General features: G+C 51.8%; 2 protein-coding genes across 5 annotated transcripts; both read right to left on the bottom strand.

The window, feature by feature from the left end:
• Window positions 1-4,058: 4,058 nt before the first annotated feature.
• On the bottom strand, window positions 4,059-6,666 carry MFSD5 (major facilitator superfamily domain containing 5). Of its 4 annotated transcripts, none has more exons than XM_068561584.1 (2): window positions 6,607-6,666; window positions 4,059-5,668 (listed from the first exon to the last, which is right to left on the bottom strand). In XM_068561584.1, exon 2 carries the CDS (start codon window positions 5,648-5,650, stop codon window positions 4,298-4,300), a length of 1,353 nt encoding a protein of 450 aa, XP_068417685.1. In that variant the 5' UTR covers window positions 5,651-5,668; window positions 6,607-6,666; the 3' UTR covers window positions 4,059-4,297. The 4 variants fall into 4 exon arrangements, with proteins under 4 accessions (XP_068417685.1, XP_068417684.1, XP_068417682.1 ...); XM_068561583.1 differs by lacking the exon at window positions 6,607-6,666 and adding an exon at window positions 6,336-6,424; XM_068561581.1 differs by lacking the exon at window positions 6,607-6,666 and adding an exon at window positions 6,262-6,418.
• Window positions 6,667-7,945: 1,279 nt separating this feature from the next.
• Window positions 7,946-12,204, bottom strand: LOC137775345 (sperm mitochondrial-associated cysteine-rich protein). Its single transcript, XM_068561137.1, has 2 exons — window positions 11,393-12,204; window positions 7,946-9,650 (listed from the first exon to the last, which is right to left on the bottom strand). Exon 1 carries the CDS (start codon window positions 12,202-12,204, stop codon window positions 11,692-11,694), a length of 513 nt encoding a protein of 170 aa, XP_068417238.1. The 3' UTR covers window positions 7,946-9,650; window positions 11,393-11,691.
• Window positions 12,205-17,905: the final 5,701 nt, after the last annotated feature.

Genomic DNA, 17,905 nt, shown 5'->3' with positions numbered 1-17,905 from the left:
TTCTCCTCAAGGACAGAAAACATCCTTTTTTTATGCGTCTTCTACTTCTAACAAGAAGGAAGTTCTTTAGAGATCAAAAAGTGCTGACCAGGGACTTCCCTGGTGGACCAGTGGGTAAGACTCCCCACTCCCAATGCAGGGTGCCCAGGTTCGATCCCTGGTGGGGGAACTAGATCCTGCATGCATGCTGCGACTAAGAGTCTGCATAAGGCAACTAAAGATCCCGCATGCGGCAGCAAAGATGTGCCACAACTAAGACCCAGTGCAGCCAAAATTAATTAATTAATTAATTAAATGGTCCACATCAAAAAAAAAAGAAAAAAACTATGATAAAACTGAAAAAAAAAAAAGTGCTGACCAATGTGAATTTGGGTCACATAATTCAGTCCCTCACTTGAATCCCTGATGTTTACAAAGAGACAGTATGGGACAGTGAAAAGAGCTTTCAACTTGAGTCTGGACAGAGGAGCCAGGTTCTAGTCCCAGCTCAATTTATTATTAATCTGTGAAATGGGGTAGTAACATCTAGCCTCACTCCCTGCCAGGGGTTCTGCCACCCTCAACTAGAACAGATATGAAATGCTTTCCAAAGGCTCAGCAAGGCTTCGCAGCTGTTAAAAGGCGTGTCTTATATATAATGACATATGAAGATGTCAGAGATACATGAATGATTGTTATAGTCTTCCTGTGGATTTCAATCGTTTTAAAAAGAGAAAACCAAGATATACATTTATGTAAAAAACAAACAAGTTGCAGCATGAAAGGTATGATTCATTTTTATTAAAAAAATATTAAATCTATGCACTAGACTATAAACATTTAACAGTGGTATGAAGAGCAGGCTTAAGGGAGCCTATCATTTTTTACATTTTATATTTCTATATGTATATATGTATTTATATTTGTACTATATACATCAATATAAAGATATGTATTTTAATGTAACATTATATAGACATGATTTACATTCACATATTTATATTAAATATATCTGTATTTGCATTTGACTCTTTTACTTTATTGTTACTGTTATTATTTATTGTTATTACTTTATTGTTAAAAAAATTGTTAAAGCAAATGTGACATATTTTTATAACATTAGGTCTGATCCCAAGCATGACAAACTTTTGTCTAATAATTCTATTCTGTGGTTCTGTGGGGAAGTGGTGGCAAAAAATAATAAAAGCAACAAGGAGAACCACAGGATTGGGGTTAGGGAAAGTGTGTTGGGGAGTGGAACCTAGACCCAGCCAAAGGGTCATGGCTATTAACTGGGGGCAGCCATTCCCCTCCCTGAGCAGGGACTGAATTTCCAGGAAGAGGTCATTCTCCAGCCTCAGAACGCAGTACTGTCCTCATGACCCAGTCCTCCTGCCTTCTTGTCCATTGGCTCCTGGTTCCTTGGGCTGTTTCTGTTCTCCTCAGGATCGCTTAAATGCTCCAAATAAAATAATTATATATCCAGCTGGATGGAAAGTCAGAAAATCAGGAGCCTCTCTTAGTGAAAGATGGTGGTGTGTATCAAGTCTGACACCAAGCTGACCTTCCCACTTGAGGAAGAGGAAATGAGTTCAAGTGGAACACACTGACACCCTCCTCAGCTGCTCACATACCCCAAAGTAGAAGGCTTCTCAGATAGCTTGATCCTGCTCTCTGGGCCAGGACCAAGGATAAACACTGCTGGGAATCACCCAACCACTGGGATGGGCTGGAAAGTTCTACACCCCATTACAGCCCCATCCACTCATTCTCACACCCAAATCTGGCTAGGCTCAGCTGGATTGAAAAAGTTAAACAATAAAATATGAAAGCAAACACTTATGTAGTATTTACACTGGGGGCCAACTGCTGCTCTAAGTGCTTAATTTAATTCTCACATGAGCCCTAGGAGTAGAAACTATACCATCATCCCCGTTTTATAGATGAGGAAACTGAGGCACAAATTTGAACCCAGGCAGTCAGGCTCTGACTCCATGCTCTTCACCAGTTCCCTCCGCTGCCTCTCAGCAAGGCATCACAAGCAGCGTTTTGCAGGTAGCATGTGCCTGGTGAAGCAATCCCTCATTTGCCCCATATGGGTAAATATCCAAAGGTGGGCCAGGTGGCCATGGCTAAGCGCTCCCACTCTCTTGCCCTTCTCCTGGGACAGGGCTCGGGAGGAGGGAAGAGGGCTAGAGGGGGAAAGGCAGGTAGGTGGAGGCCCAGGGGACAGAGTCAGTACATGCCATATAGAAGGGGCACTGGGCAGGCAGCAGGAGGCAAGGTTTAGCCTTGGCCTTGCCATCCACTTGCTACATGCCCTTTAAGTGGATTTTCCTCTTGGGTAAAAAATTTCACCAGCACCTAGTAATACAGTGCAGGGCATATAGTAGGTGCTCAATAAAAATATGTTTAAGGCTGACTGGACAATCTCTAAGATGCCTGTGAGCTCTTCACACCCAATGAGTCTTGACAGGAAGAACCCTCCCCACTCTATCTGCTACCAGCTCCTTTGAAGAAAGCTCAGCAGGGACAAAGCTAAGGGAAACTCATTAGTCTGTCTCCCCTACCCCCCCATTTCCTTATCACTTAGGAATATGGGGCCCCCTCATGCTTCCATCAGTAAACAATTAGTGTCATCCAAAACAACAAATCATTAACTAGGCTCTGGATTCTAGTCTAATAGATTTCCCAAATGGGTGGCTCTTGAAAAGCCACGTGTGAGCTAGCCTGTCTCCTCTCCAGACATTTACTGAGCACAGCCACGGGCCAAGCCCCCACTTGTGTGTATATATGGGGGAGACAAGGGCAAATAGGACACAATTTCCTCCTGTCTTCAAGGAGATCATACTGTGGTAGAGAGAGATGGAAAGTCTGCAAATAACTAAAATACATCGAGGTCCAGCTCCACAGGGCAGAAAGGGGAAGTGGAGTTACTGCAACAGACTCTGTTTTAGCCTCAAGATGGGGGAAGGAAAAGATATCTGTCTTTTCATACTTAACCTCAACTTCTATTCCCTGCAGGCTGGGTGGGGGAATGTGTTTTTTCCCTTGTCTGACTAGGGACCTGAGACCACCACTCTTCCCTCCCCCTTGGCCTCACCCTGAAGGAGCGCATCCACCCCACATTCCTCCCACACCAGGTGATGCTATCTCCCCACACAGGTTTGGACCTGCAGCTCTTGGAAAGTCTTGCATCTTCCTGTCTGGGAAGTAGTCTGGGACCCATGGAAAGGTCATCAACCTCTTTTCCAGAACAGGTAGGTCCCTCATGCCCACCTCAAGCACATTCCAGGACACACCCTTGGGCCTAACCTCCCTCCATCCCCACCCTTCTTACCTGCTGGCTCTGCTTCCCCTGAGAAGCCCAGGTTTGGGTGGGAGGAGGAAAGGCAGATAAAATCGGAGGTGAGGCAGGGAGGGGCTCACAGAACTGGTGTTCCTACTGGTACTGTTTCCTGCCCTGATGGCTCCCTCACCCTCACTCACTCTGGGTGGGGAAGAGTCAGGTACAGACAAGATCCCAGTCCCTCATCCATTCACTGCTCTCTCTCCTCGGCAGCCCTTCACTTGGGTTTCATGCAAGGATACAGGACCTGGTGGACCCCGGTGATGCTGGGCAAATGGTGCATCCACAGCCACAGAGGCAGAAGGCAGACAGCACACACGTGCTGAGCTGCAAGCTTGTTCCTGCAGGAAGGCTCCGGATTTGCCCCAAGGGGGGGTCACAGACGCAGCTCAAGCCCCTAGAATCTTTGCTCAGTGGCATGGACATCCACCCCATATGCTCCAGAGACTGCCCCACCCTGGATGTGGAGCAAGGTTTTTGCTTGGCAACCGGGGAGGGTGCCTGACCCCAGAGTAACAAGATACGGAGGATCTAGGGGCCTCAGGCATTTCCCACCCATTTCTGTTGAGAGGCAATTCCACAGCTCTCAGTTTAAGCTGGAGGCAGTCTTAGAGAGGCTAGAAGTACAAACCTTCTGCTGGTAACCCCACCTCTCTCCTCACAACCTCCAGCTGCCCTCTCACCAGAACTACTGAGGTGGGTACAGGTGAGGATGAGTAAATCAAATCGATGATCAATTAAAAGTGTTTATTTTTAAGTAGAAAGGGGGAAGGGAGTGACACAGAGGCAACTTTTGGCATCTTCTTTCCAGGCCATCACCCCCATGTGCTTCCCAACCCAAAGCACTGGCAGGAGGGGCCCCAGGACAGGATGAGGGGCCAGATAGTCGCAAAGTCACAGAGAGATCTGTACAGCCCTGGAGAGGTGGGATTCAAGGGTCCATCCCAGCTCCCTCATCCTGGAACAGGATTAGAGCTCAGGGGCATAGGGCTCCCCAGTGGGTGAGGGCACCCGCAGCTCAGCATCATGCCTGACCACGGTGAAGAGCCCCACCACCGCCAGCAGAGCCATCACCATAACGGCGGAGCAGATGCTGAACATGTTCCGAGTGCCCGTTTTGCGATCGCTGTCATGGAGGACCAGAAGCCCCAGGCAGGCCAGTAAGTGCAGGGGAACCCGGAACCAGTTGAGGACACCAGCTTGCTCTGTCTCAGGGATCACCTTTCTCCGCAGGAAGCTCATGCTGGGAAAGTACAGCCCACAGGCCAATTCGATAAGAAGGAAGGCTATAAAGGACTCCACTGGACTCTCCTGGCCTGGGCTGGTAGAGAAGGTCAACATGAAGAGGGAGAAGACGACGATGAGGACAGCGAGGGAGACTAGGTGCATGGGCTGAAGGTGGTACCTCTTGGAGGTAGCGATGCGGTACAGAGAAGAGCCGAGCAGGCTGGCTGCCATGAAACTGGAGAAGATGATGCCCAGCGGGGCCCCATGTGGGTCCAGCACAGGCGTCCAGAGGAAGACAAAGATGAAGATGACACTCTCAAACAGGGCCTGGATGGTGCCTAACAGCAGCACACGACGGTCCGACAGGAGGCAGCGCAGGCCCCCAGCACAGGTCCTTGAGAAGGCACGCTGCCGATCATAGTTCTCTCCCCAGTTATGAAGGGCCAAGGCCCCAGCCAGAGCCAAGAGAGGGATGGCAGCCACAAAGGGCGCTACAGGCCCCAGGCCCATCCAGCAGGCCACGGCCTCAGCTGCCACACCTGCCACTACAGCCAGCACATGATTCCAGAAGGCAGCTCGGGCAAAGGTAGCCGGGATCCACTCTGCGGGGAAGTCATGCCGTTCCACGTGCTCATGGATGTACCAGGCCTCAAAGGCCGAGAAGAGCAGGGCTGTGGACAGCCCACCAAGTGCTCGGCCCACCAGCAGCACAAAGTAGTCCCTAGAGAGTTTGGTTAAGCAGCAGAGAGAGTAAGTGAGGGAGAAGAGGACACAAGACTTCTTGCGACCCAGCCAATCCACAAGGGAGGAGGCCACCAGTCCAAAGAGGACTGTGGAGGCAAGGCCGCAGACATAGAGGATGGCAATTTGTCCCTCCAGGAAGTGGTAATGCTGATAGAGTTTATAGAGGTAGGGGGCCTGGAGCCAGTCAGCTGCCAGGGCCAGGAAGTAGACCTGATAGAAGTCCAGTTGAAACCGAACGAAGGAGGGGTTGCTGCAGGCTCTTCCAGAGGGCTTAGCCCGGCATCTTGACAGCTCCAACCCCAGGCAGGAGGCCAGGAGGACCACAAAGGCAATGTAGGCAGTCACCAGCATGGCCAGCCCCCGGACGACCTGGGGAGAGAAAGGGGCTTCAGAGTCACATCCATTGCCCGGATAGCGCTGTCAAGGGGCTGGGTGTCTAAGCAGACGGCAGCTCCACCCAACCCCCCGCTGCCACCTGCACTTCCCCACCCCTCAACTCCACTCCCCCGGAGCTCAGACCGGAGGGACCAGTTGGGTGGGTGGCAGGAGTGGCCCGCCAGAGCGGTCTCCAAGGACGCTGTGCGGCAGGGAAGGGGTGGGAGAGGGGAGAAGATTGAGCATTCGCCCCATCCTTGCCTGGTATAGCAGAGAGGGAGTTCCTTCACTAATCCCAGCCCTGCAGTTAAGGGGCTGCTGCCCTCTCCCACAGTAGCTTCTGCATACAATACTTCCTTCTGTTACCTCCCGTCCTCTTTGGGGAGCCCGTTTTTGCCCTCAATGTCTCGTCATCTGTCCCGGGCATCCCTACCGCCCGCGCGGGCCTCTCGAGTTGCTTCTGGGTCACGCGCGTGCATCTCAGATTCCCCCTCCTCCAGGTCAGGGCACCCCCCGCCCTAAAGCGCCCCCTAGCCCCTGCCCAGCGCCGCCACATCCGCTCGCGCCTCGCCCAGACACCATTTCACCTGCTGCCCCGGTCTGCGGGGACGCTCCGGACACACCCGGCTCCAGGCACCCCCGGCCGCCCTGCCAGCTCTACCTCCAGCTCGGGTTCCCCCAGCGCGCCCGCCCCTCACAGCCTGCTTCCGGGAGCCTGGGAGCCCTCTGGCCGCAGCCATGATGGGTCCCGTCACGTGACGGGGGCGCAGCGCTCAAACCGCGCCCCTACTCCGCCCTCTTGCCCCAACCAGGTCGCTGAGCTCCGGAAGCCGGCTGGGGCTCAACAGGAGTCGGTGGTAGTCGCTGCTCCGGGTTTGGCCCTGTCCGCTGCCCTCCCGTGACACCCGCTCCTTCGAGTCCGGGATACCTACGGGGCCCCCTGGAAGTAAAGACACATTTTCTCTCTCTTCCTCCGTGCCGTGGGTTAGGGAGCGCGGCTGTGCCTGGGAAAATGCCAGCAGTCCCGCAGAGCCGGGGCTTGAGCTTCTTAAGGAACATCGCCGCCCCAAGCCGAGACGGGCTCCTCGCTTCCCTCCTCTCCCAGAGTAGTGACCTCCAGGCCAGAAGTCAGTATGCCCCAGACACCTGAGGGAGGCAGTGTGGTGTCAAGGACTTGGACTTCGGTTTGCAGACGGCCAAGGCTCAAATCCCAGCCCTGTCGCTTACCAGCTCTGTGGCCTCGGGCAAGCCATATGACTTCTCAGTGTCCCAGTTTCTTGGTCTGCAGTCACAGGAGAGCAGCGCCCAAATAAAAAAGGCTAAGTTCAGTGGCAGTTAAGGGTTAAGAATTTCAGCCTTGGAGCCGGATGCCAACCCTGTGCCACTTACCAGCTGTGTTACCTTGGAAACGTTATTTAACCTCTTTCCAGCCCTAGTATTATCTCCTCAAAACCCTCCAATGGCTTCGCATCTCACAAAGCATAAAAGCCAAAATCATTATAATGGCCTACAAAACCCTCTGTCCTCTGTTCCACTGCTACATCTCTGACCTTATCTCCTACCATTCTCCTTCCTACGCCTTCTCCATCTATACTGGCTACCACCAGGGCCTTTGCACACTGTGCCCTGTAAAGTTCTGGTTCTTCTCCCAGATATCCACATAGTTCCCTCCCTCAGCCCCTGCAGTTCTGTCTTCAAGTGTCACCTTATCAGAGAGGCCTTCCTTGGCCAACCTGTTTGAAAAAACACCACCACCTCTGCCACAGTAATCTACCTGCTTCCCTACCAACTCTCTGTTCTCCTTTGCTGCATTTTCTCCATAGCACTTAACACCATCTGGCACACTATATATTTTGCTTATTTACTATTTCTTCTCCCTACAGATTTTTATCTGTTTTGTTCACTTGTATTCCCAGTACTTAAAATGGTTAATGGTACATAAAAACATTCAATAAATATTTGATGAATAAATGAATGAATAAGTTAATACGTGTAAAATACTCTAAAAAGTGCTGGTCTTTATTAGCTGGTAACACTTATCAAACAGTTATTATGTACCTAAGTTCTGTCTTAAGAAGGCCTGGGCCAACTGCTGTAGATGAATTGTTTAACTGTCACAACAACTCTTTAGGTAGTTACTATGATTATCCTTCAGAATTGGAAAGGTTAAGTAACATGACTAGAGTCACATGGTAAGAGGTAGAGTCAGAACTGGGACCCAGATCTTTCCAGTTCCACACTCATGATTTCTAAGAAGATTAAATGGGTTCACCCACCTGCACAGGTGATTAGCAAATGTTGGTTTTCTTTATACTAAAGCTTGGAGGGTAGAGGGTGGGAGAATCTGGAATTATAACTTGAGAAATACTTTCTTATGATAAAGTAAACAGCTGAGATTTATATCCTACAAGTTCCAAGGTGCCTTTATCCCTAACTGGCAAACTTCTAGAGAGTAGAAAAGGTATTGGTTCCCATGCATTTGTCTAGAAACACGAAGACTCAAAAATCATGATTTCCCAAGGTCATTCAGTGAGTGAGGGCATGAGGGATCCAAATGGCCTTCCATTCTGATCCTGGACTGAAACCCCTTGAACTCCTGACACCCAGTCTCTCAGTTCCTGGTGGTCTTATCTTTGAGGGAGGAGGTCATCCTGAATGAAGGCAGGGAGTGGGACAGGATGGCCTTACGTGCTTTGTCTTCTGTTTTCCAGGATGGAGGCCAGTGCTCTCCATTATTGAGTTGCATTTTGCTCAGAAGCACCTGACAAAGAGAGACTTTAAGGAAGATTACATTATTTTGGATTACTTTTATTGTAGGACCTATTCAAAATATGTTAACTCTTTAAGGTTCCCCTGGCCCCTCGAAGCTGTGCTTCACAGCTCCTACACATGGGAAATGTGCCAGCTGAGCAGCAGGGGACTGAAGGGGATAAAGGACAGCCTGGGAGGGCAATTCCATCTCTAGGACACACTTCTAGTAGAGGGCAAGGAGGGCTGGGGTCTGTGTGTGGGGAGTCACAGGGGAAGTCTGGCTTTCAGGGCAGGTGGGGAGGATGCTCTGGGAATTACTAGGAACCCTGCTTACCAGAGGAGCATCATTTAAAACTTCTACTATGAAAATGTTCAAACATACATAAAGGTAGAGAGCATAGTTCTATGAAACCCTATATACTTAATTCAACAATATTGATTTTTGTCCCTTTGTTCCTTCTTCTCCTTTCATTTTTTGTTTGCCAAAATACTTTTAAATACATCACTTCACTCCATACTTCAGTATGCATCTCTAGGAAATACGGACCTTTTCTTACATAACCTCAAAGCCATTTTCACATTTAACAAAATCAACACAGATTCCTTGGCATTGTAAGTACTCAGTTCATAATTAAATGTTTCCAACAGTCTAAAAATGTCTCTTTACAATTGGGTGGTCCCAATCAGGAACCAAACAAGGTCTCCCCCCCACCACCACCACCAGCCATTGACTAGTTGAAGAAATTCAGTCAGATCTCCTTTAGAATGTCCCACGTTCTGGATATGTTTTCTTACTTCCTTGTTGTGTCATTTAATTTGTTCCTCCACCCCCCATATTTCTCATTAAATGGAGGTTAGCTCTAGAGGTTTGATTAGAATCATGTTCAGTTTTTTTGTTTGTTTCTTTGTTTGGCAGGAGTCCTTCACAGGTGGTGCTGAGTGCTTCAGACTGCATCATATCAGGAGGTACACGGCATGTGGTTGTGCCGTTTTTAGCGATGCTGAGATTCATCAGTGGGGTCAGGTAGTGACAGCCTTATTCCTTCATTGTAAAGTTCTCCATCAACCACCATCCTTGGTTTCATCCATTGACGATTCTTGCTTTGATCAATTATTTCATTAGGGGTTGCAAAATGGTGATTTTTCTAATTGCATATTCCTTCTACATTAGCTGGAGTTCTTCTGTAAATAAGTTTTCTCCACCACTTAGAGCTATTTGGCCACCCTGAAATATAATTTACACAGGACAGGCAGCATAAATGCATAATTCTTTTTCTTTTTAGTTGCCAATTTTCAGAATATGAAGTTGGGAGAAAAACTTCATTTTTTAAAAGTTTTGGGCTTAGAGCTGAGTAGGGATGGATGGCCTGGACAGTGGGCAGGGGAAGAAGGGTCTATTCTGGTAGCTCTGTCCAGCGCTCACTCACTCCAGGGCATGGGGTGTTTGGGGGACAGATAGACAATGGAGGACTTGGTGTCCTGGCCCTTGGGCAGCAATGAGATTGGCATGACATAGGCCTGGTGTGCAGGCAGCTGCAGGACCCAAAGAGAGAGAGAGAGAAAACCAGATATTGGGGAGGCAGAAAGAGCGATAGGAATTGAAAAACAGCTGGACCCAGAAGACAGGAACAAAGACAGAAAGGGAAATAGAAATGAAAGAGATCGAGAACGACTTGCACCCAGAAGCAGAATAGGACAGAAAAGGAGAGAGGCAGGAAGTAAATCAAAAGACCAAGGAAGAGGGACTTCCCTGGTGGCGCAGTGGTTAAGAATCCACCTGCCAATGCAGGGGGCGTGGGTTTGATCCCTAGTCCAGGAAGATCCCACATGCGGTGGAGCAACTAAGCCCATGTGCTGAAACTACTGAGCCTGCGCTCTAGAGCCTGAGCTCAACTATTGAGCCTGCGCTCTAGAGCCCGAGCCACAGCTACTGAAGCCCCTGTGCGTAGAGCCCACGCACCACAACAAAGAGTAGCCCCTGCTCTCCGCAACTAGAGAAAGCCCACAACGAAGACCCAACGCAGCCAAAAATAAATAAATAAATTTACTTTTTTTAAAAAAAGGAAGAAAACAAGATTTTAAATTAGATGGGGAAAGGGAGAGATGAGTGGGGGAAACAGATGAAGAGACACAAGTTAGGTGAAGGCAGAAAGTCCAGGTGATAGAAAAAAGGAAACAGAAGTGGAGAGAGTGGTGCAGAAAGCTAGAAGGAAGGATAAGCAGAAGGATAAACAGAGATAGAAAGGAAAGAACAAAGGGTTCCAGAGAAGGAGGTTGAGAAAGAGAAGATTGAAGCAGACCAGTGTCAGAGAACTTGGGGAATGTGGAGGGGTGCTTAGGGGCTCTCAGCTTAAGATCCAGTCCCACGCAGATGCCAGGGTCTATCACTTCCAGCTTCCTCTTGGTGGCTTCTCCAAACCCCCAGCCCCAGCCCCACCCCCAGGGACAGCGGACTTATGACTAGCTATGTGTGGATGGGATCATTGGGAACCTGAGTCAAGGGTTCCCAGCTTCCATCACCCCCCTGCCAGATGAGCATGGATGTAACAGATGGGATTATCGCTGGAAGATTGAGGTCATGCGGCTGGGCGAGCACTCAGAGATTTGAGAGATAAGACATCCAGGTAGAGAGCGCCAGGTTCCTAGAAGCAAAGGACCATGAAGGATGTCATGATATCCAAGGGGAGGGAGGAACCAAGAATTCTCTGCTCAGCCTCTTCTTCTGGTCCAAGAGCCACTGACCTTCCTTACCAGGCTCATGATGAGAGGTAAGGGATTCAGAGATTCTTGGGTCATTTAAGGATATGGGTGGAGGTCCACAGGGCAAGAAAAGTGGTCCCTGGACAAAGGATCCCCTGTCGCCTCTGGAGGAAGAATCCATCTTATCCATGCAAACTGCAGAGAAGATGAGCCAGGAAGGGTCTCCAGGGGAGGCTGGCTAGAGGGGAAAATGGCCAACTTGCTCACCTTCAGGGGCCATGGGAGAGGCTGTGAGAAGAACACTTTCCATTCCAGAAGTTGCAGAAGAGGAGGCTCTGGAACCAATGAGAGCATGCCCAGAAACTAGCTTCAAAGCAGATGTCCCGCTCTCACTCCCGGGACTGAGGAGAAGGCCGGGGGACCTGAGCAGCCAGCCTCCTCTCCCTGCCTGGGTGAGGGGTCCAGCTGATCCTTCTCCGTCCTCCAGAGCTTCTGCCTCCTCCCTGAGGAAGCAGCTGCAGAAGTGCCCTGGAAGACTGGCAATCTCTCAAGGGGCAACAGCCCAGCTAGACTATCAGACAGTGTCGAGAGGTGCGGTGTCTCCTGAAGCAGCAGCTGCAGCGGCCAGCAGAGCCTGGAGGTCCCTGGGCAGCCCCCCGGCCATGGCCGCAGCTGTCACTGCAGCCCAAGCAGGAGCTGGAACAGGCGGCTTGACCCCTGGAGCAAGGGTACATGGGGCAGGGAGAGGGGTGGCAGCAGGTCAAATGCGGAGCAGAGCAGGGGCTGCAGGAACTGAGGGGACAAGTCAAGGGGGCACAGGCAGGGCAGGGCGGGCAGGGGCAGGTACAGGGTGGGCCAGGGAGGCCAGGACAGGAGGGGCAGGGAGCTGCGTAATAGGGATAGGTGGTGCCGGAGCAGCTGGGAGGGGGACAGCCAGGGCAGGGGCAGGCACAGGCGGAGGGGGGGCAGGACAGACAAGGGGAGGCAGCTGGTGGGCCGTGCCCGGAGGGTGGAGGGGGCTGTTGGTGGCTGGCCTTCTTGTTCCGAGGCCCCAAACGTAGGCCCAGAGAGAAGTCCATTCAGCTGCAGGAGCGGCCAGGCTGGGGGGTTGGGTGAAGGGGAGGGCAGGGGTGGGGTCAGAGGGGGGACTGTGGGGAGCAGGGGTGTGGGCAGGATTAAACCTAAGACACTGCTGATCCTCTCTGAGCCTGCAGGAGCTCAGACCTCCCCAGCTAGCCCTCCCCTTCCCGGCCTGCCTGCTCCCCTCCCCGCCACTGAGAACCCACCAAGGGCACCAGACCAGAACCCGTCCTCCAAATATCATGTGCACTTCCATGCCTCCAGTCCTTTGTGTACACTCTTCCTTCTGCCCCCAGTGCCTTTGTGTACACTCTTCCTTCTGCCCCCAGTGCCTTTTCTCTTTTTCTCCACCTGGTGAGGTCCCATCATCTCTGAAGTCTTCCCCTTTATTCAATCAAAAAGTATTTCTTGGGGACTTCCCTGGTGGCACAGTGTTTAAGAATCCGCCTGCCAATGCAGGGGACACGGGTTCGAGCCCTGGTCCAGGAAGATCCCACATGCCGCGGAGCAACCAAGCCCGTGCGCCACAACTACTGAGTCCGCATACCACAACTACTGAAGCCCGCACGCATAGAGCCCATGCTCTGCAACAAGAGAAGCCACCACAATGAGAAGCCGGCGCAATGCAACGAAGACCCAATGCAGCCAAAAATAAATAAATAAATTAAAAAAAAAAAAAAGTATTTCTTGAGCTCCAGGCACCTGACAACTGCCCATCACTCTCCAGCCCTGAAGGCCAGAACGGCTGCTTCAGGCTCCCATGTGGTCCCTAAGGAGACGTAGGGAAGCAGCAACAGCACCAGCAGGTGCTCTGAGACTCTGAGACTGAGCCAGGGATGTTGGTGGGAGCTGGCAGGGGAGGGAGGAAGCCTAGGTTCTGGGAGTTTCCAGACAGGGCAAGTCCCAGGTGTGAGGGTTGGGGGAGGGGCCGACAACTACTGAAGCCTGCGCACCTGGAGCCCATGCTCCACAGCAAGAAAAGCCACGGCAATAGAAGCCCACGCACTGCAATGAAGAGTAGCCCCAGCTCACCGCAACTAGAGAAAGCCCGTGCACAGCAACGAAGACCCAACGCAGTCAAAAGTAAATACATAAAATAAATAAATAAATTTATTAAAAAAAAAAGACAGTTATGTGCAACAATTTGGATCTCTCTCACAAACAAGAAGTTGAGCAAAATAAGTAAGACACAAAAGGGTAATACAGTGTCATTCCGTTTATATAAACCTCAAAAACAGGCAAAATTAAGTAATATTGATTAGGATGCATACATAGGTGCTAATACTATAAAGAAAAAGAAGGAAATAATTATCACAAAAGTCAGGATGGTGGTTACTTCTTAAGGGAGGGAGGGGATGATGGGAGAGTCACATGGGAACTTCTGGAGCAGGAAGTACTCTATTTCTTGACCTGGATGGCAGCTGAGTAGGTATTCACTTTATTCTAATTTATTCTGTACACTGTTCATAATATATTTCTTTACTCTTTCAGAAAGAGAAAATAGAAGTACTGTTTCTTTCTCTACTCCATGCCGCCTCGTTCAATCATTATGCTGAAGTTAGATACTGCCTAGTTCACACACCTATCTTTCCCACCAGACCTTGAGTCAGCAACCTTCCTTGTCACTGGTCTGGCACCTGTCCGGGCCTGGCGTAGAGCAGATGCTCAATAACTGTTTTCTGAATTGGACTGAACTGAACTGATTTTTCCAAGTCTCTCATCTCATGGAGAGGTGGGCAGCTGCAGAAGAGGAGGAAGCCTGTCGTGGTGAAGACAGCTCAGGACCACCAAGACCTAGGTTCCCATCTTAGCTCTGCTATGTGCTAGCTGTGTGATATTGGGCAAGCTGCTTAACCTCTCTGGTTCTCAGCTCCCTCCCCTGTGATGGGGTTGATAATAACTACTACTTCTCTGGACTGCTTTGTGGATTAAATGAGTAATGTACATGCCTAGCACAACGCCTGGCACAAAGAGATGGTCAACGAAGGATAGCTTCCCAACGCCCTCCCCCCAGCCCCACATCTTTTCTTCAAAGGGGTTCACTAGAAAGGGCAGCCAGACATCAAATATGGTCCCAGAAAGTGGGCCCACATCCTCAGGGCCCCTCAGGGCTAAGGCGGAGATGTAGTCTGGAGGAGAGCTGGCAGACAGGGAGATCCCACTGTAAGTGAACAGAACCCAGGCCGTTGGTGGGAGCTGGCAGAGGAGGTAGGACACCAGGGTTCTGGGAGTTTCCATCCAGGGGAAGTCCCAGGTGTGGGTGCAGGGGTGCCAGGCCCACCCCACCCAACACCCTGGCCCCAGGGCATGTGGGCACAGGGAGGAAAATGGGTCAGAGCAGGGCTGGAACTTAACCCCATTGGTCCCATGACCTCTTTGCCAGCTCCGGAGGAGGCATGGTCCCAAGTAGCCTGCTCCCTCCTCCAAAGGACCCTCTGTCCCTTTTCTTCAGAAAAGAAGAAGCTTGGAACCTTGGTGTCTGGGCAGGAGGAGCTGGAAGCCCCCCAGTGGACAGAGGAGAGATCACCCCATAACCCGGGATGGAGGCTCTGTACAAAACAGACTGCCCCACCCCCCCACACCAGGACTGGCAGCCACCTGGAGCACTGGCTCACGAGCTGCAGGCGACTGGGGAAGCAGACATGCTCCTCATTCCAGGGAGTGGAACAGGTCAGGGCTGGATCCCGGAGGGGGAGGGTGCACGGTCAAACAGATCAGAGTAGAAGGGTTTTCTATCTGGTGAGGCTCCAGCCAGGCAAACTCAGGAATCCCTCACCCTGAGGGATTTGCCAACAATGTGCAGCCTTGTTTTCTCTATGCAATCTCGGGCCTAAGCCTGTGGATTCCTCCTCCCTATCTGTGCCTCTGTTTCCCTTTCTGGAGGAAGAGATGAAGGAATGGGTGGAATCATTCCAGGGCAGGATCACCAGGTGTCCCAGGGTCCTGCTTTGGCCATTAGGAGGTGCTTACCATCCCTCCCTTGTAGCATATCAAAATCCAGGTGAGGAGCAGGTATGGAGGGACTCTCTTCTTTCTGGGGGAGCAGGGTGGCTGGGAGCCAGGACCCTGATCCCAGGGCCTTTGCACATACTCTTCTGCTGCCCTCCCTTCTCTCCACCCCCCCCCACCCCCCGCAAAAGTCTTTTCTGATCTCCTTGGCTGGGGGAAAAAACCCTTCTACTATCCATTCTCAGAGCACCTTATACCTCTCCACGCTGGTTGTCACTTGCAATTTTGTGGGTGATTTGTTTCATGTCTGACTCCTCTGCCAGACTATAAGCCCGCAAGGGCAGAGACCATACCCAGGGCCTAGCACAGTGCTTGGCATATAGCGGATGCTTAATAAAGATTTGTTGATTTAATGAATGGTGCATGTTCAGGGAAGAAATTCCTAGAGTTGTTTAGGCCAGTCCTAAAATCCTGTGTTTCAAAATCAAGGCCTTATTCTATGTGGGGATCTGGGCAGCTCTGAGGCTGGTAAGGATCTTCCACACACAAACTCATTCACCAGGAGAACCAACAAACTGGCAAGCAGCAGCATAGGCCTGATACAAGGGGTGGAACTGAGCAAGCACCCAGGGCAAGGCTGGCACCAGCCTCGGCACAGAGCAGACCTGGGGGGGGAGGTGGGAGAGGAGGGGAGGAAGGGAAAGAAGACACATGTTGTACATGTTTTCATCACGCTCTCCCTGGGTGCCCTGGTCTCCAAGCCCCGATGGCACTTCTGTGCCTTAATGATGTCCTTGGGGGTTGTAACATAGCTCCCCCCACCTCCCAAAGACATCTGCCAGCCACCTCTGAGCGTGGCCTAGGACATCCCCCCAGTACCAGACTGGGCATGGGGAAATTGCCTGTTCAGTGTCCTGATGCTGATGGGGAGCGGGCAAGGCTGAAAATTAGGGGCGGGCAATATGGTAAATCAGGGCAGGTGGGACAGATGTGTGGATCCTTTTCCTCTCCTCACAATCTCTCCTTTTGGTGTTTGTGATGAAGGGAGCAAAGGAGGCCTGGTCCTAGGGCCCCCAAGATATCATTTTCTCCAAGTTGCCAGGGTGACCAAGTGGAGCAACCACAAACAGAGCAAAGCCTAGAACTAGGGATGACCCAAGAGAAAGAGAAATGAGGGGAGCTCCTTCTACCAGTTTCCAGAGTGGGAGACCCTCTTCTCCAGCTTCCTCCGAGAATCCTTGGACAGAGCACAGGCGGCAATGCAAGATGGAGAAAAGAATCTGAACCCCTCACAATGCCCCTCTTCTCTGCTCCCCAGTCTGCCTGTTTGGTTTGACTTCCAAACCGCTGCAGCCCACAGACCCCAGTCATTGGGTCCTGGGGAGAGGCGGGGGCGGAGGCGAGGCAATCCCAAGGGGAGGGGCCGGCACAGGGCGGGTCTTCCTGGGCATCGCCCCCTGGCTGCTGTCGTTGGCTGGGGACTGTAGAGGCTGCCAGAAGGGCGGAGCCACAGTTACCAAGACAGATGGACAGACAAACACCCACCAGAGACAAAGACAGAGGCAGACAGACAGACAAACCAAGACAAAGAGGAAGGCAGAGACAGATGGAATTCCAGACCCGCTCTCTCTTTCCAGGCTACCCAAGAGTTTTGTCCCCCGTTAGCTTCCCTGGCCCCGTTTGCTACCCCGGCTGCACAGTCTCAGAGCTCTAGCTCTGGGGGACCAGACCCTGAGCCCCTCTAAGAAGGAGAAGGGGAAGAGTTGAGAAAGGGCTACCCAGCAGGGAGAGCGTTCCAGGGGTGGGTGGTGGCTGGTTCTGTGTCAGGATGCCCGGCCAGGGCCCAGGGAGGGAGTGGTGCCCTCAGCCGGTTCATGAGGACAGGAGACTCATTCACTGTAAACCAAGTGCAGATGTGCTGGGAGAGGGAAGGGGAATTAGGGCCACACTCACAAACCGCAGCTGGGCCCGCCCTCCTTCCGCCAGCTACCACCACCACCAGGGCAGGAGGGGTTAACTTTGCAGGCTCCTGACAGGATCCCTGCCACAAAGGCTGAGTGCCATCCCACCCCAGCCTGGACGCCTGGGTCCAGCTCTCCGACACCCGCCCCTCTCACACTGCTGAGAGCTGCTCCCAGGGTAACCAAGCAAAGTCAACAGCAGCCAGGCCACCTGGGGACGGGACCCTGGAGTACCTATTCCCGGCTCTTCCCACCCCCAGAGTGAAAGGGAGGGCCTTGTCTGCACCCCATCAACGGCTCCTGTTCTCCTGAGAGAGCCACAGCAGGCCCCCTCTTTCCTCTCCCCTTCGCCTGACTCTGGCTACCAAAAGTGGCCTTTCCCTTTCCCTGGAGGGAGGATACCTGGTCCCTAGGGTGGCAGTGAGGACAGAGCAAAGTAATTCCGGTATGGGAGATGTGACGTGACCAAGAGTCAGTGTCCCCAGTGCTGGCCACCCCAGAACTGTTGCTGGGGGAAGGTCCCTTGGGTGCATCTCTCCGGACGAGTCCAGCCCTCACTGCTACTGCTGCCCTTCTCCACTTTCTCTCTCCCACCCTAGTTCCTGTAGGAGTGTTGGAGCTCCATGTACAGAGCTTGAACTCTCCTCTTGCTCTGTCCTCAGTAGAATGGACGCTGACACCCCGGGGTTCCTACTCTAGGACTGAGAGTCTGTGGTGGTCACATTGAAGTCAGAGAAATGTCCCCATCAGACCCTGACACTGACACTGGGTGCGCATGCCTGCACACACA

This window comes from Eschrichtius robustus, chromosome 13 (assembly GCF_028021215.1).
Source record: "Eschrichtius robustus isolate mEscRob2 chromosome 13, mEscRob2.pri, whole genome shotgun sequence".
Classification (NCBI taxonomy): domain Eukaryota; kingdom Metazoa; phylum Chordata; class Mammalia; order Artiodactyla; family Eschrichtiidae; genus Eschrichtius; species Eschrichtius robustus.
The sequence above is the reverse complement of the archived record's forward strand: the minus strand, read 5'-3'. Positions and strand labels throughout refer to the sequence as shown.

What these genes read in the sequence shown, in the direction of transcription:
- MFSD5 (XM_068561581.1), bottom strand. Translation starts at nt 6,414, where the DNA reads ATGGCTGCGGCCAGAGGGCTCCCAGGCTCCCGGAAGCAGGCTGTGAGG. An exon ending in CCCGCAGACCGGGGCAGCAG is followed by an intron (nt 5,669 to 6,261) that starts GTGAAATGGTGT and finishes TTCTCTCCCCAG; the next exon opens with GTCGTCCGGGGGCTGGCCAT.
- LOC137775345 (XM_068561137.1), bottom strand. Translation starts at nt 12,204, where the DNA reads ATGGACTTCTCTCTGGGCCTACGTTTGGGGCCTCGGAACAAGAAGGCC.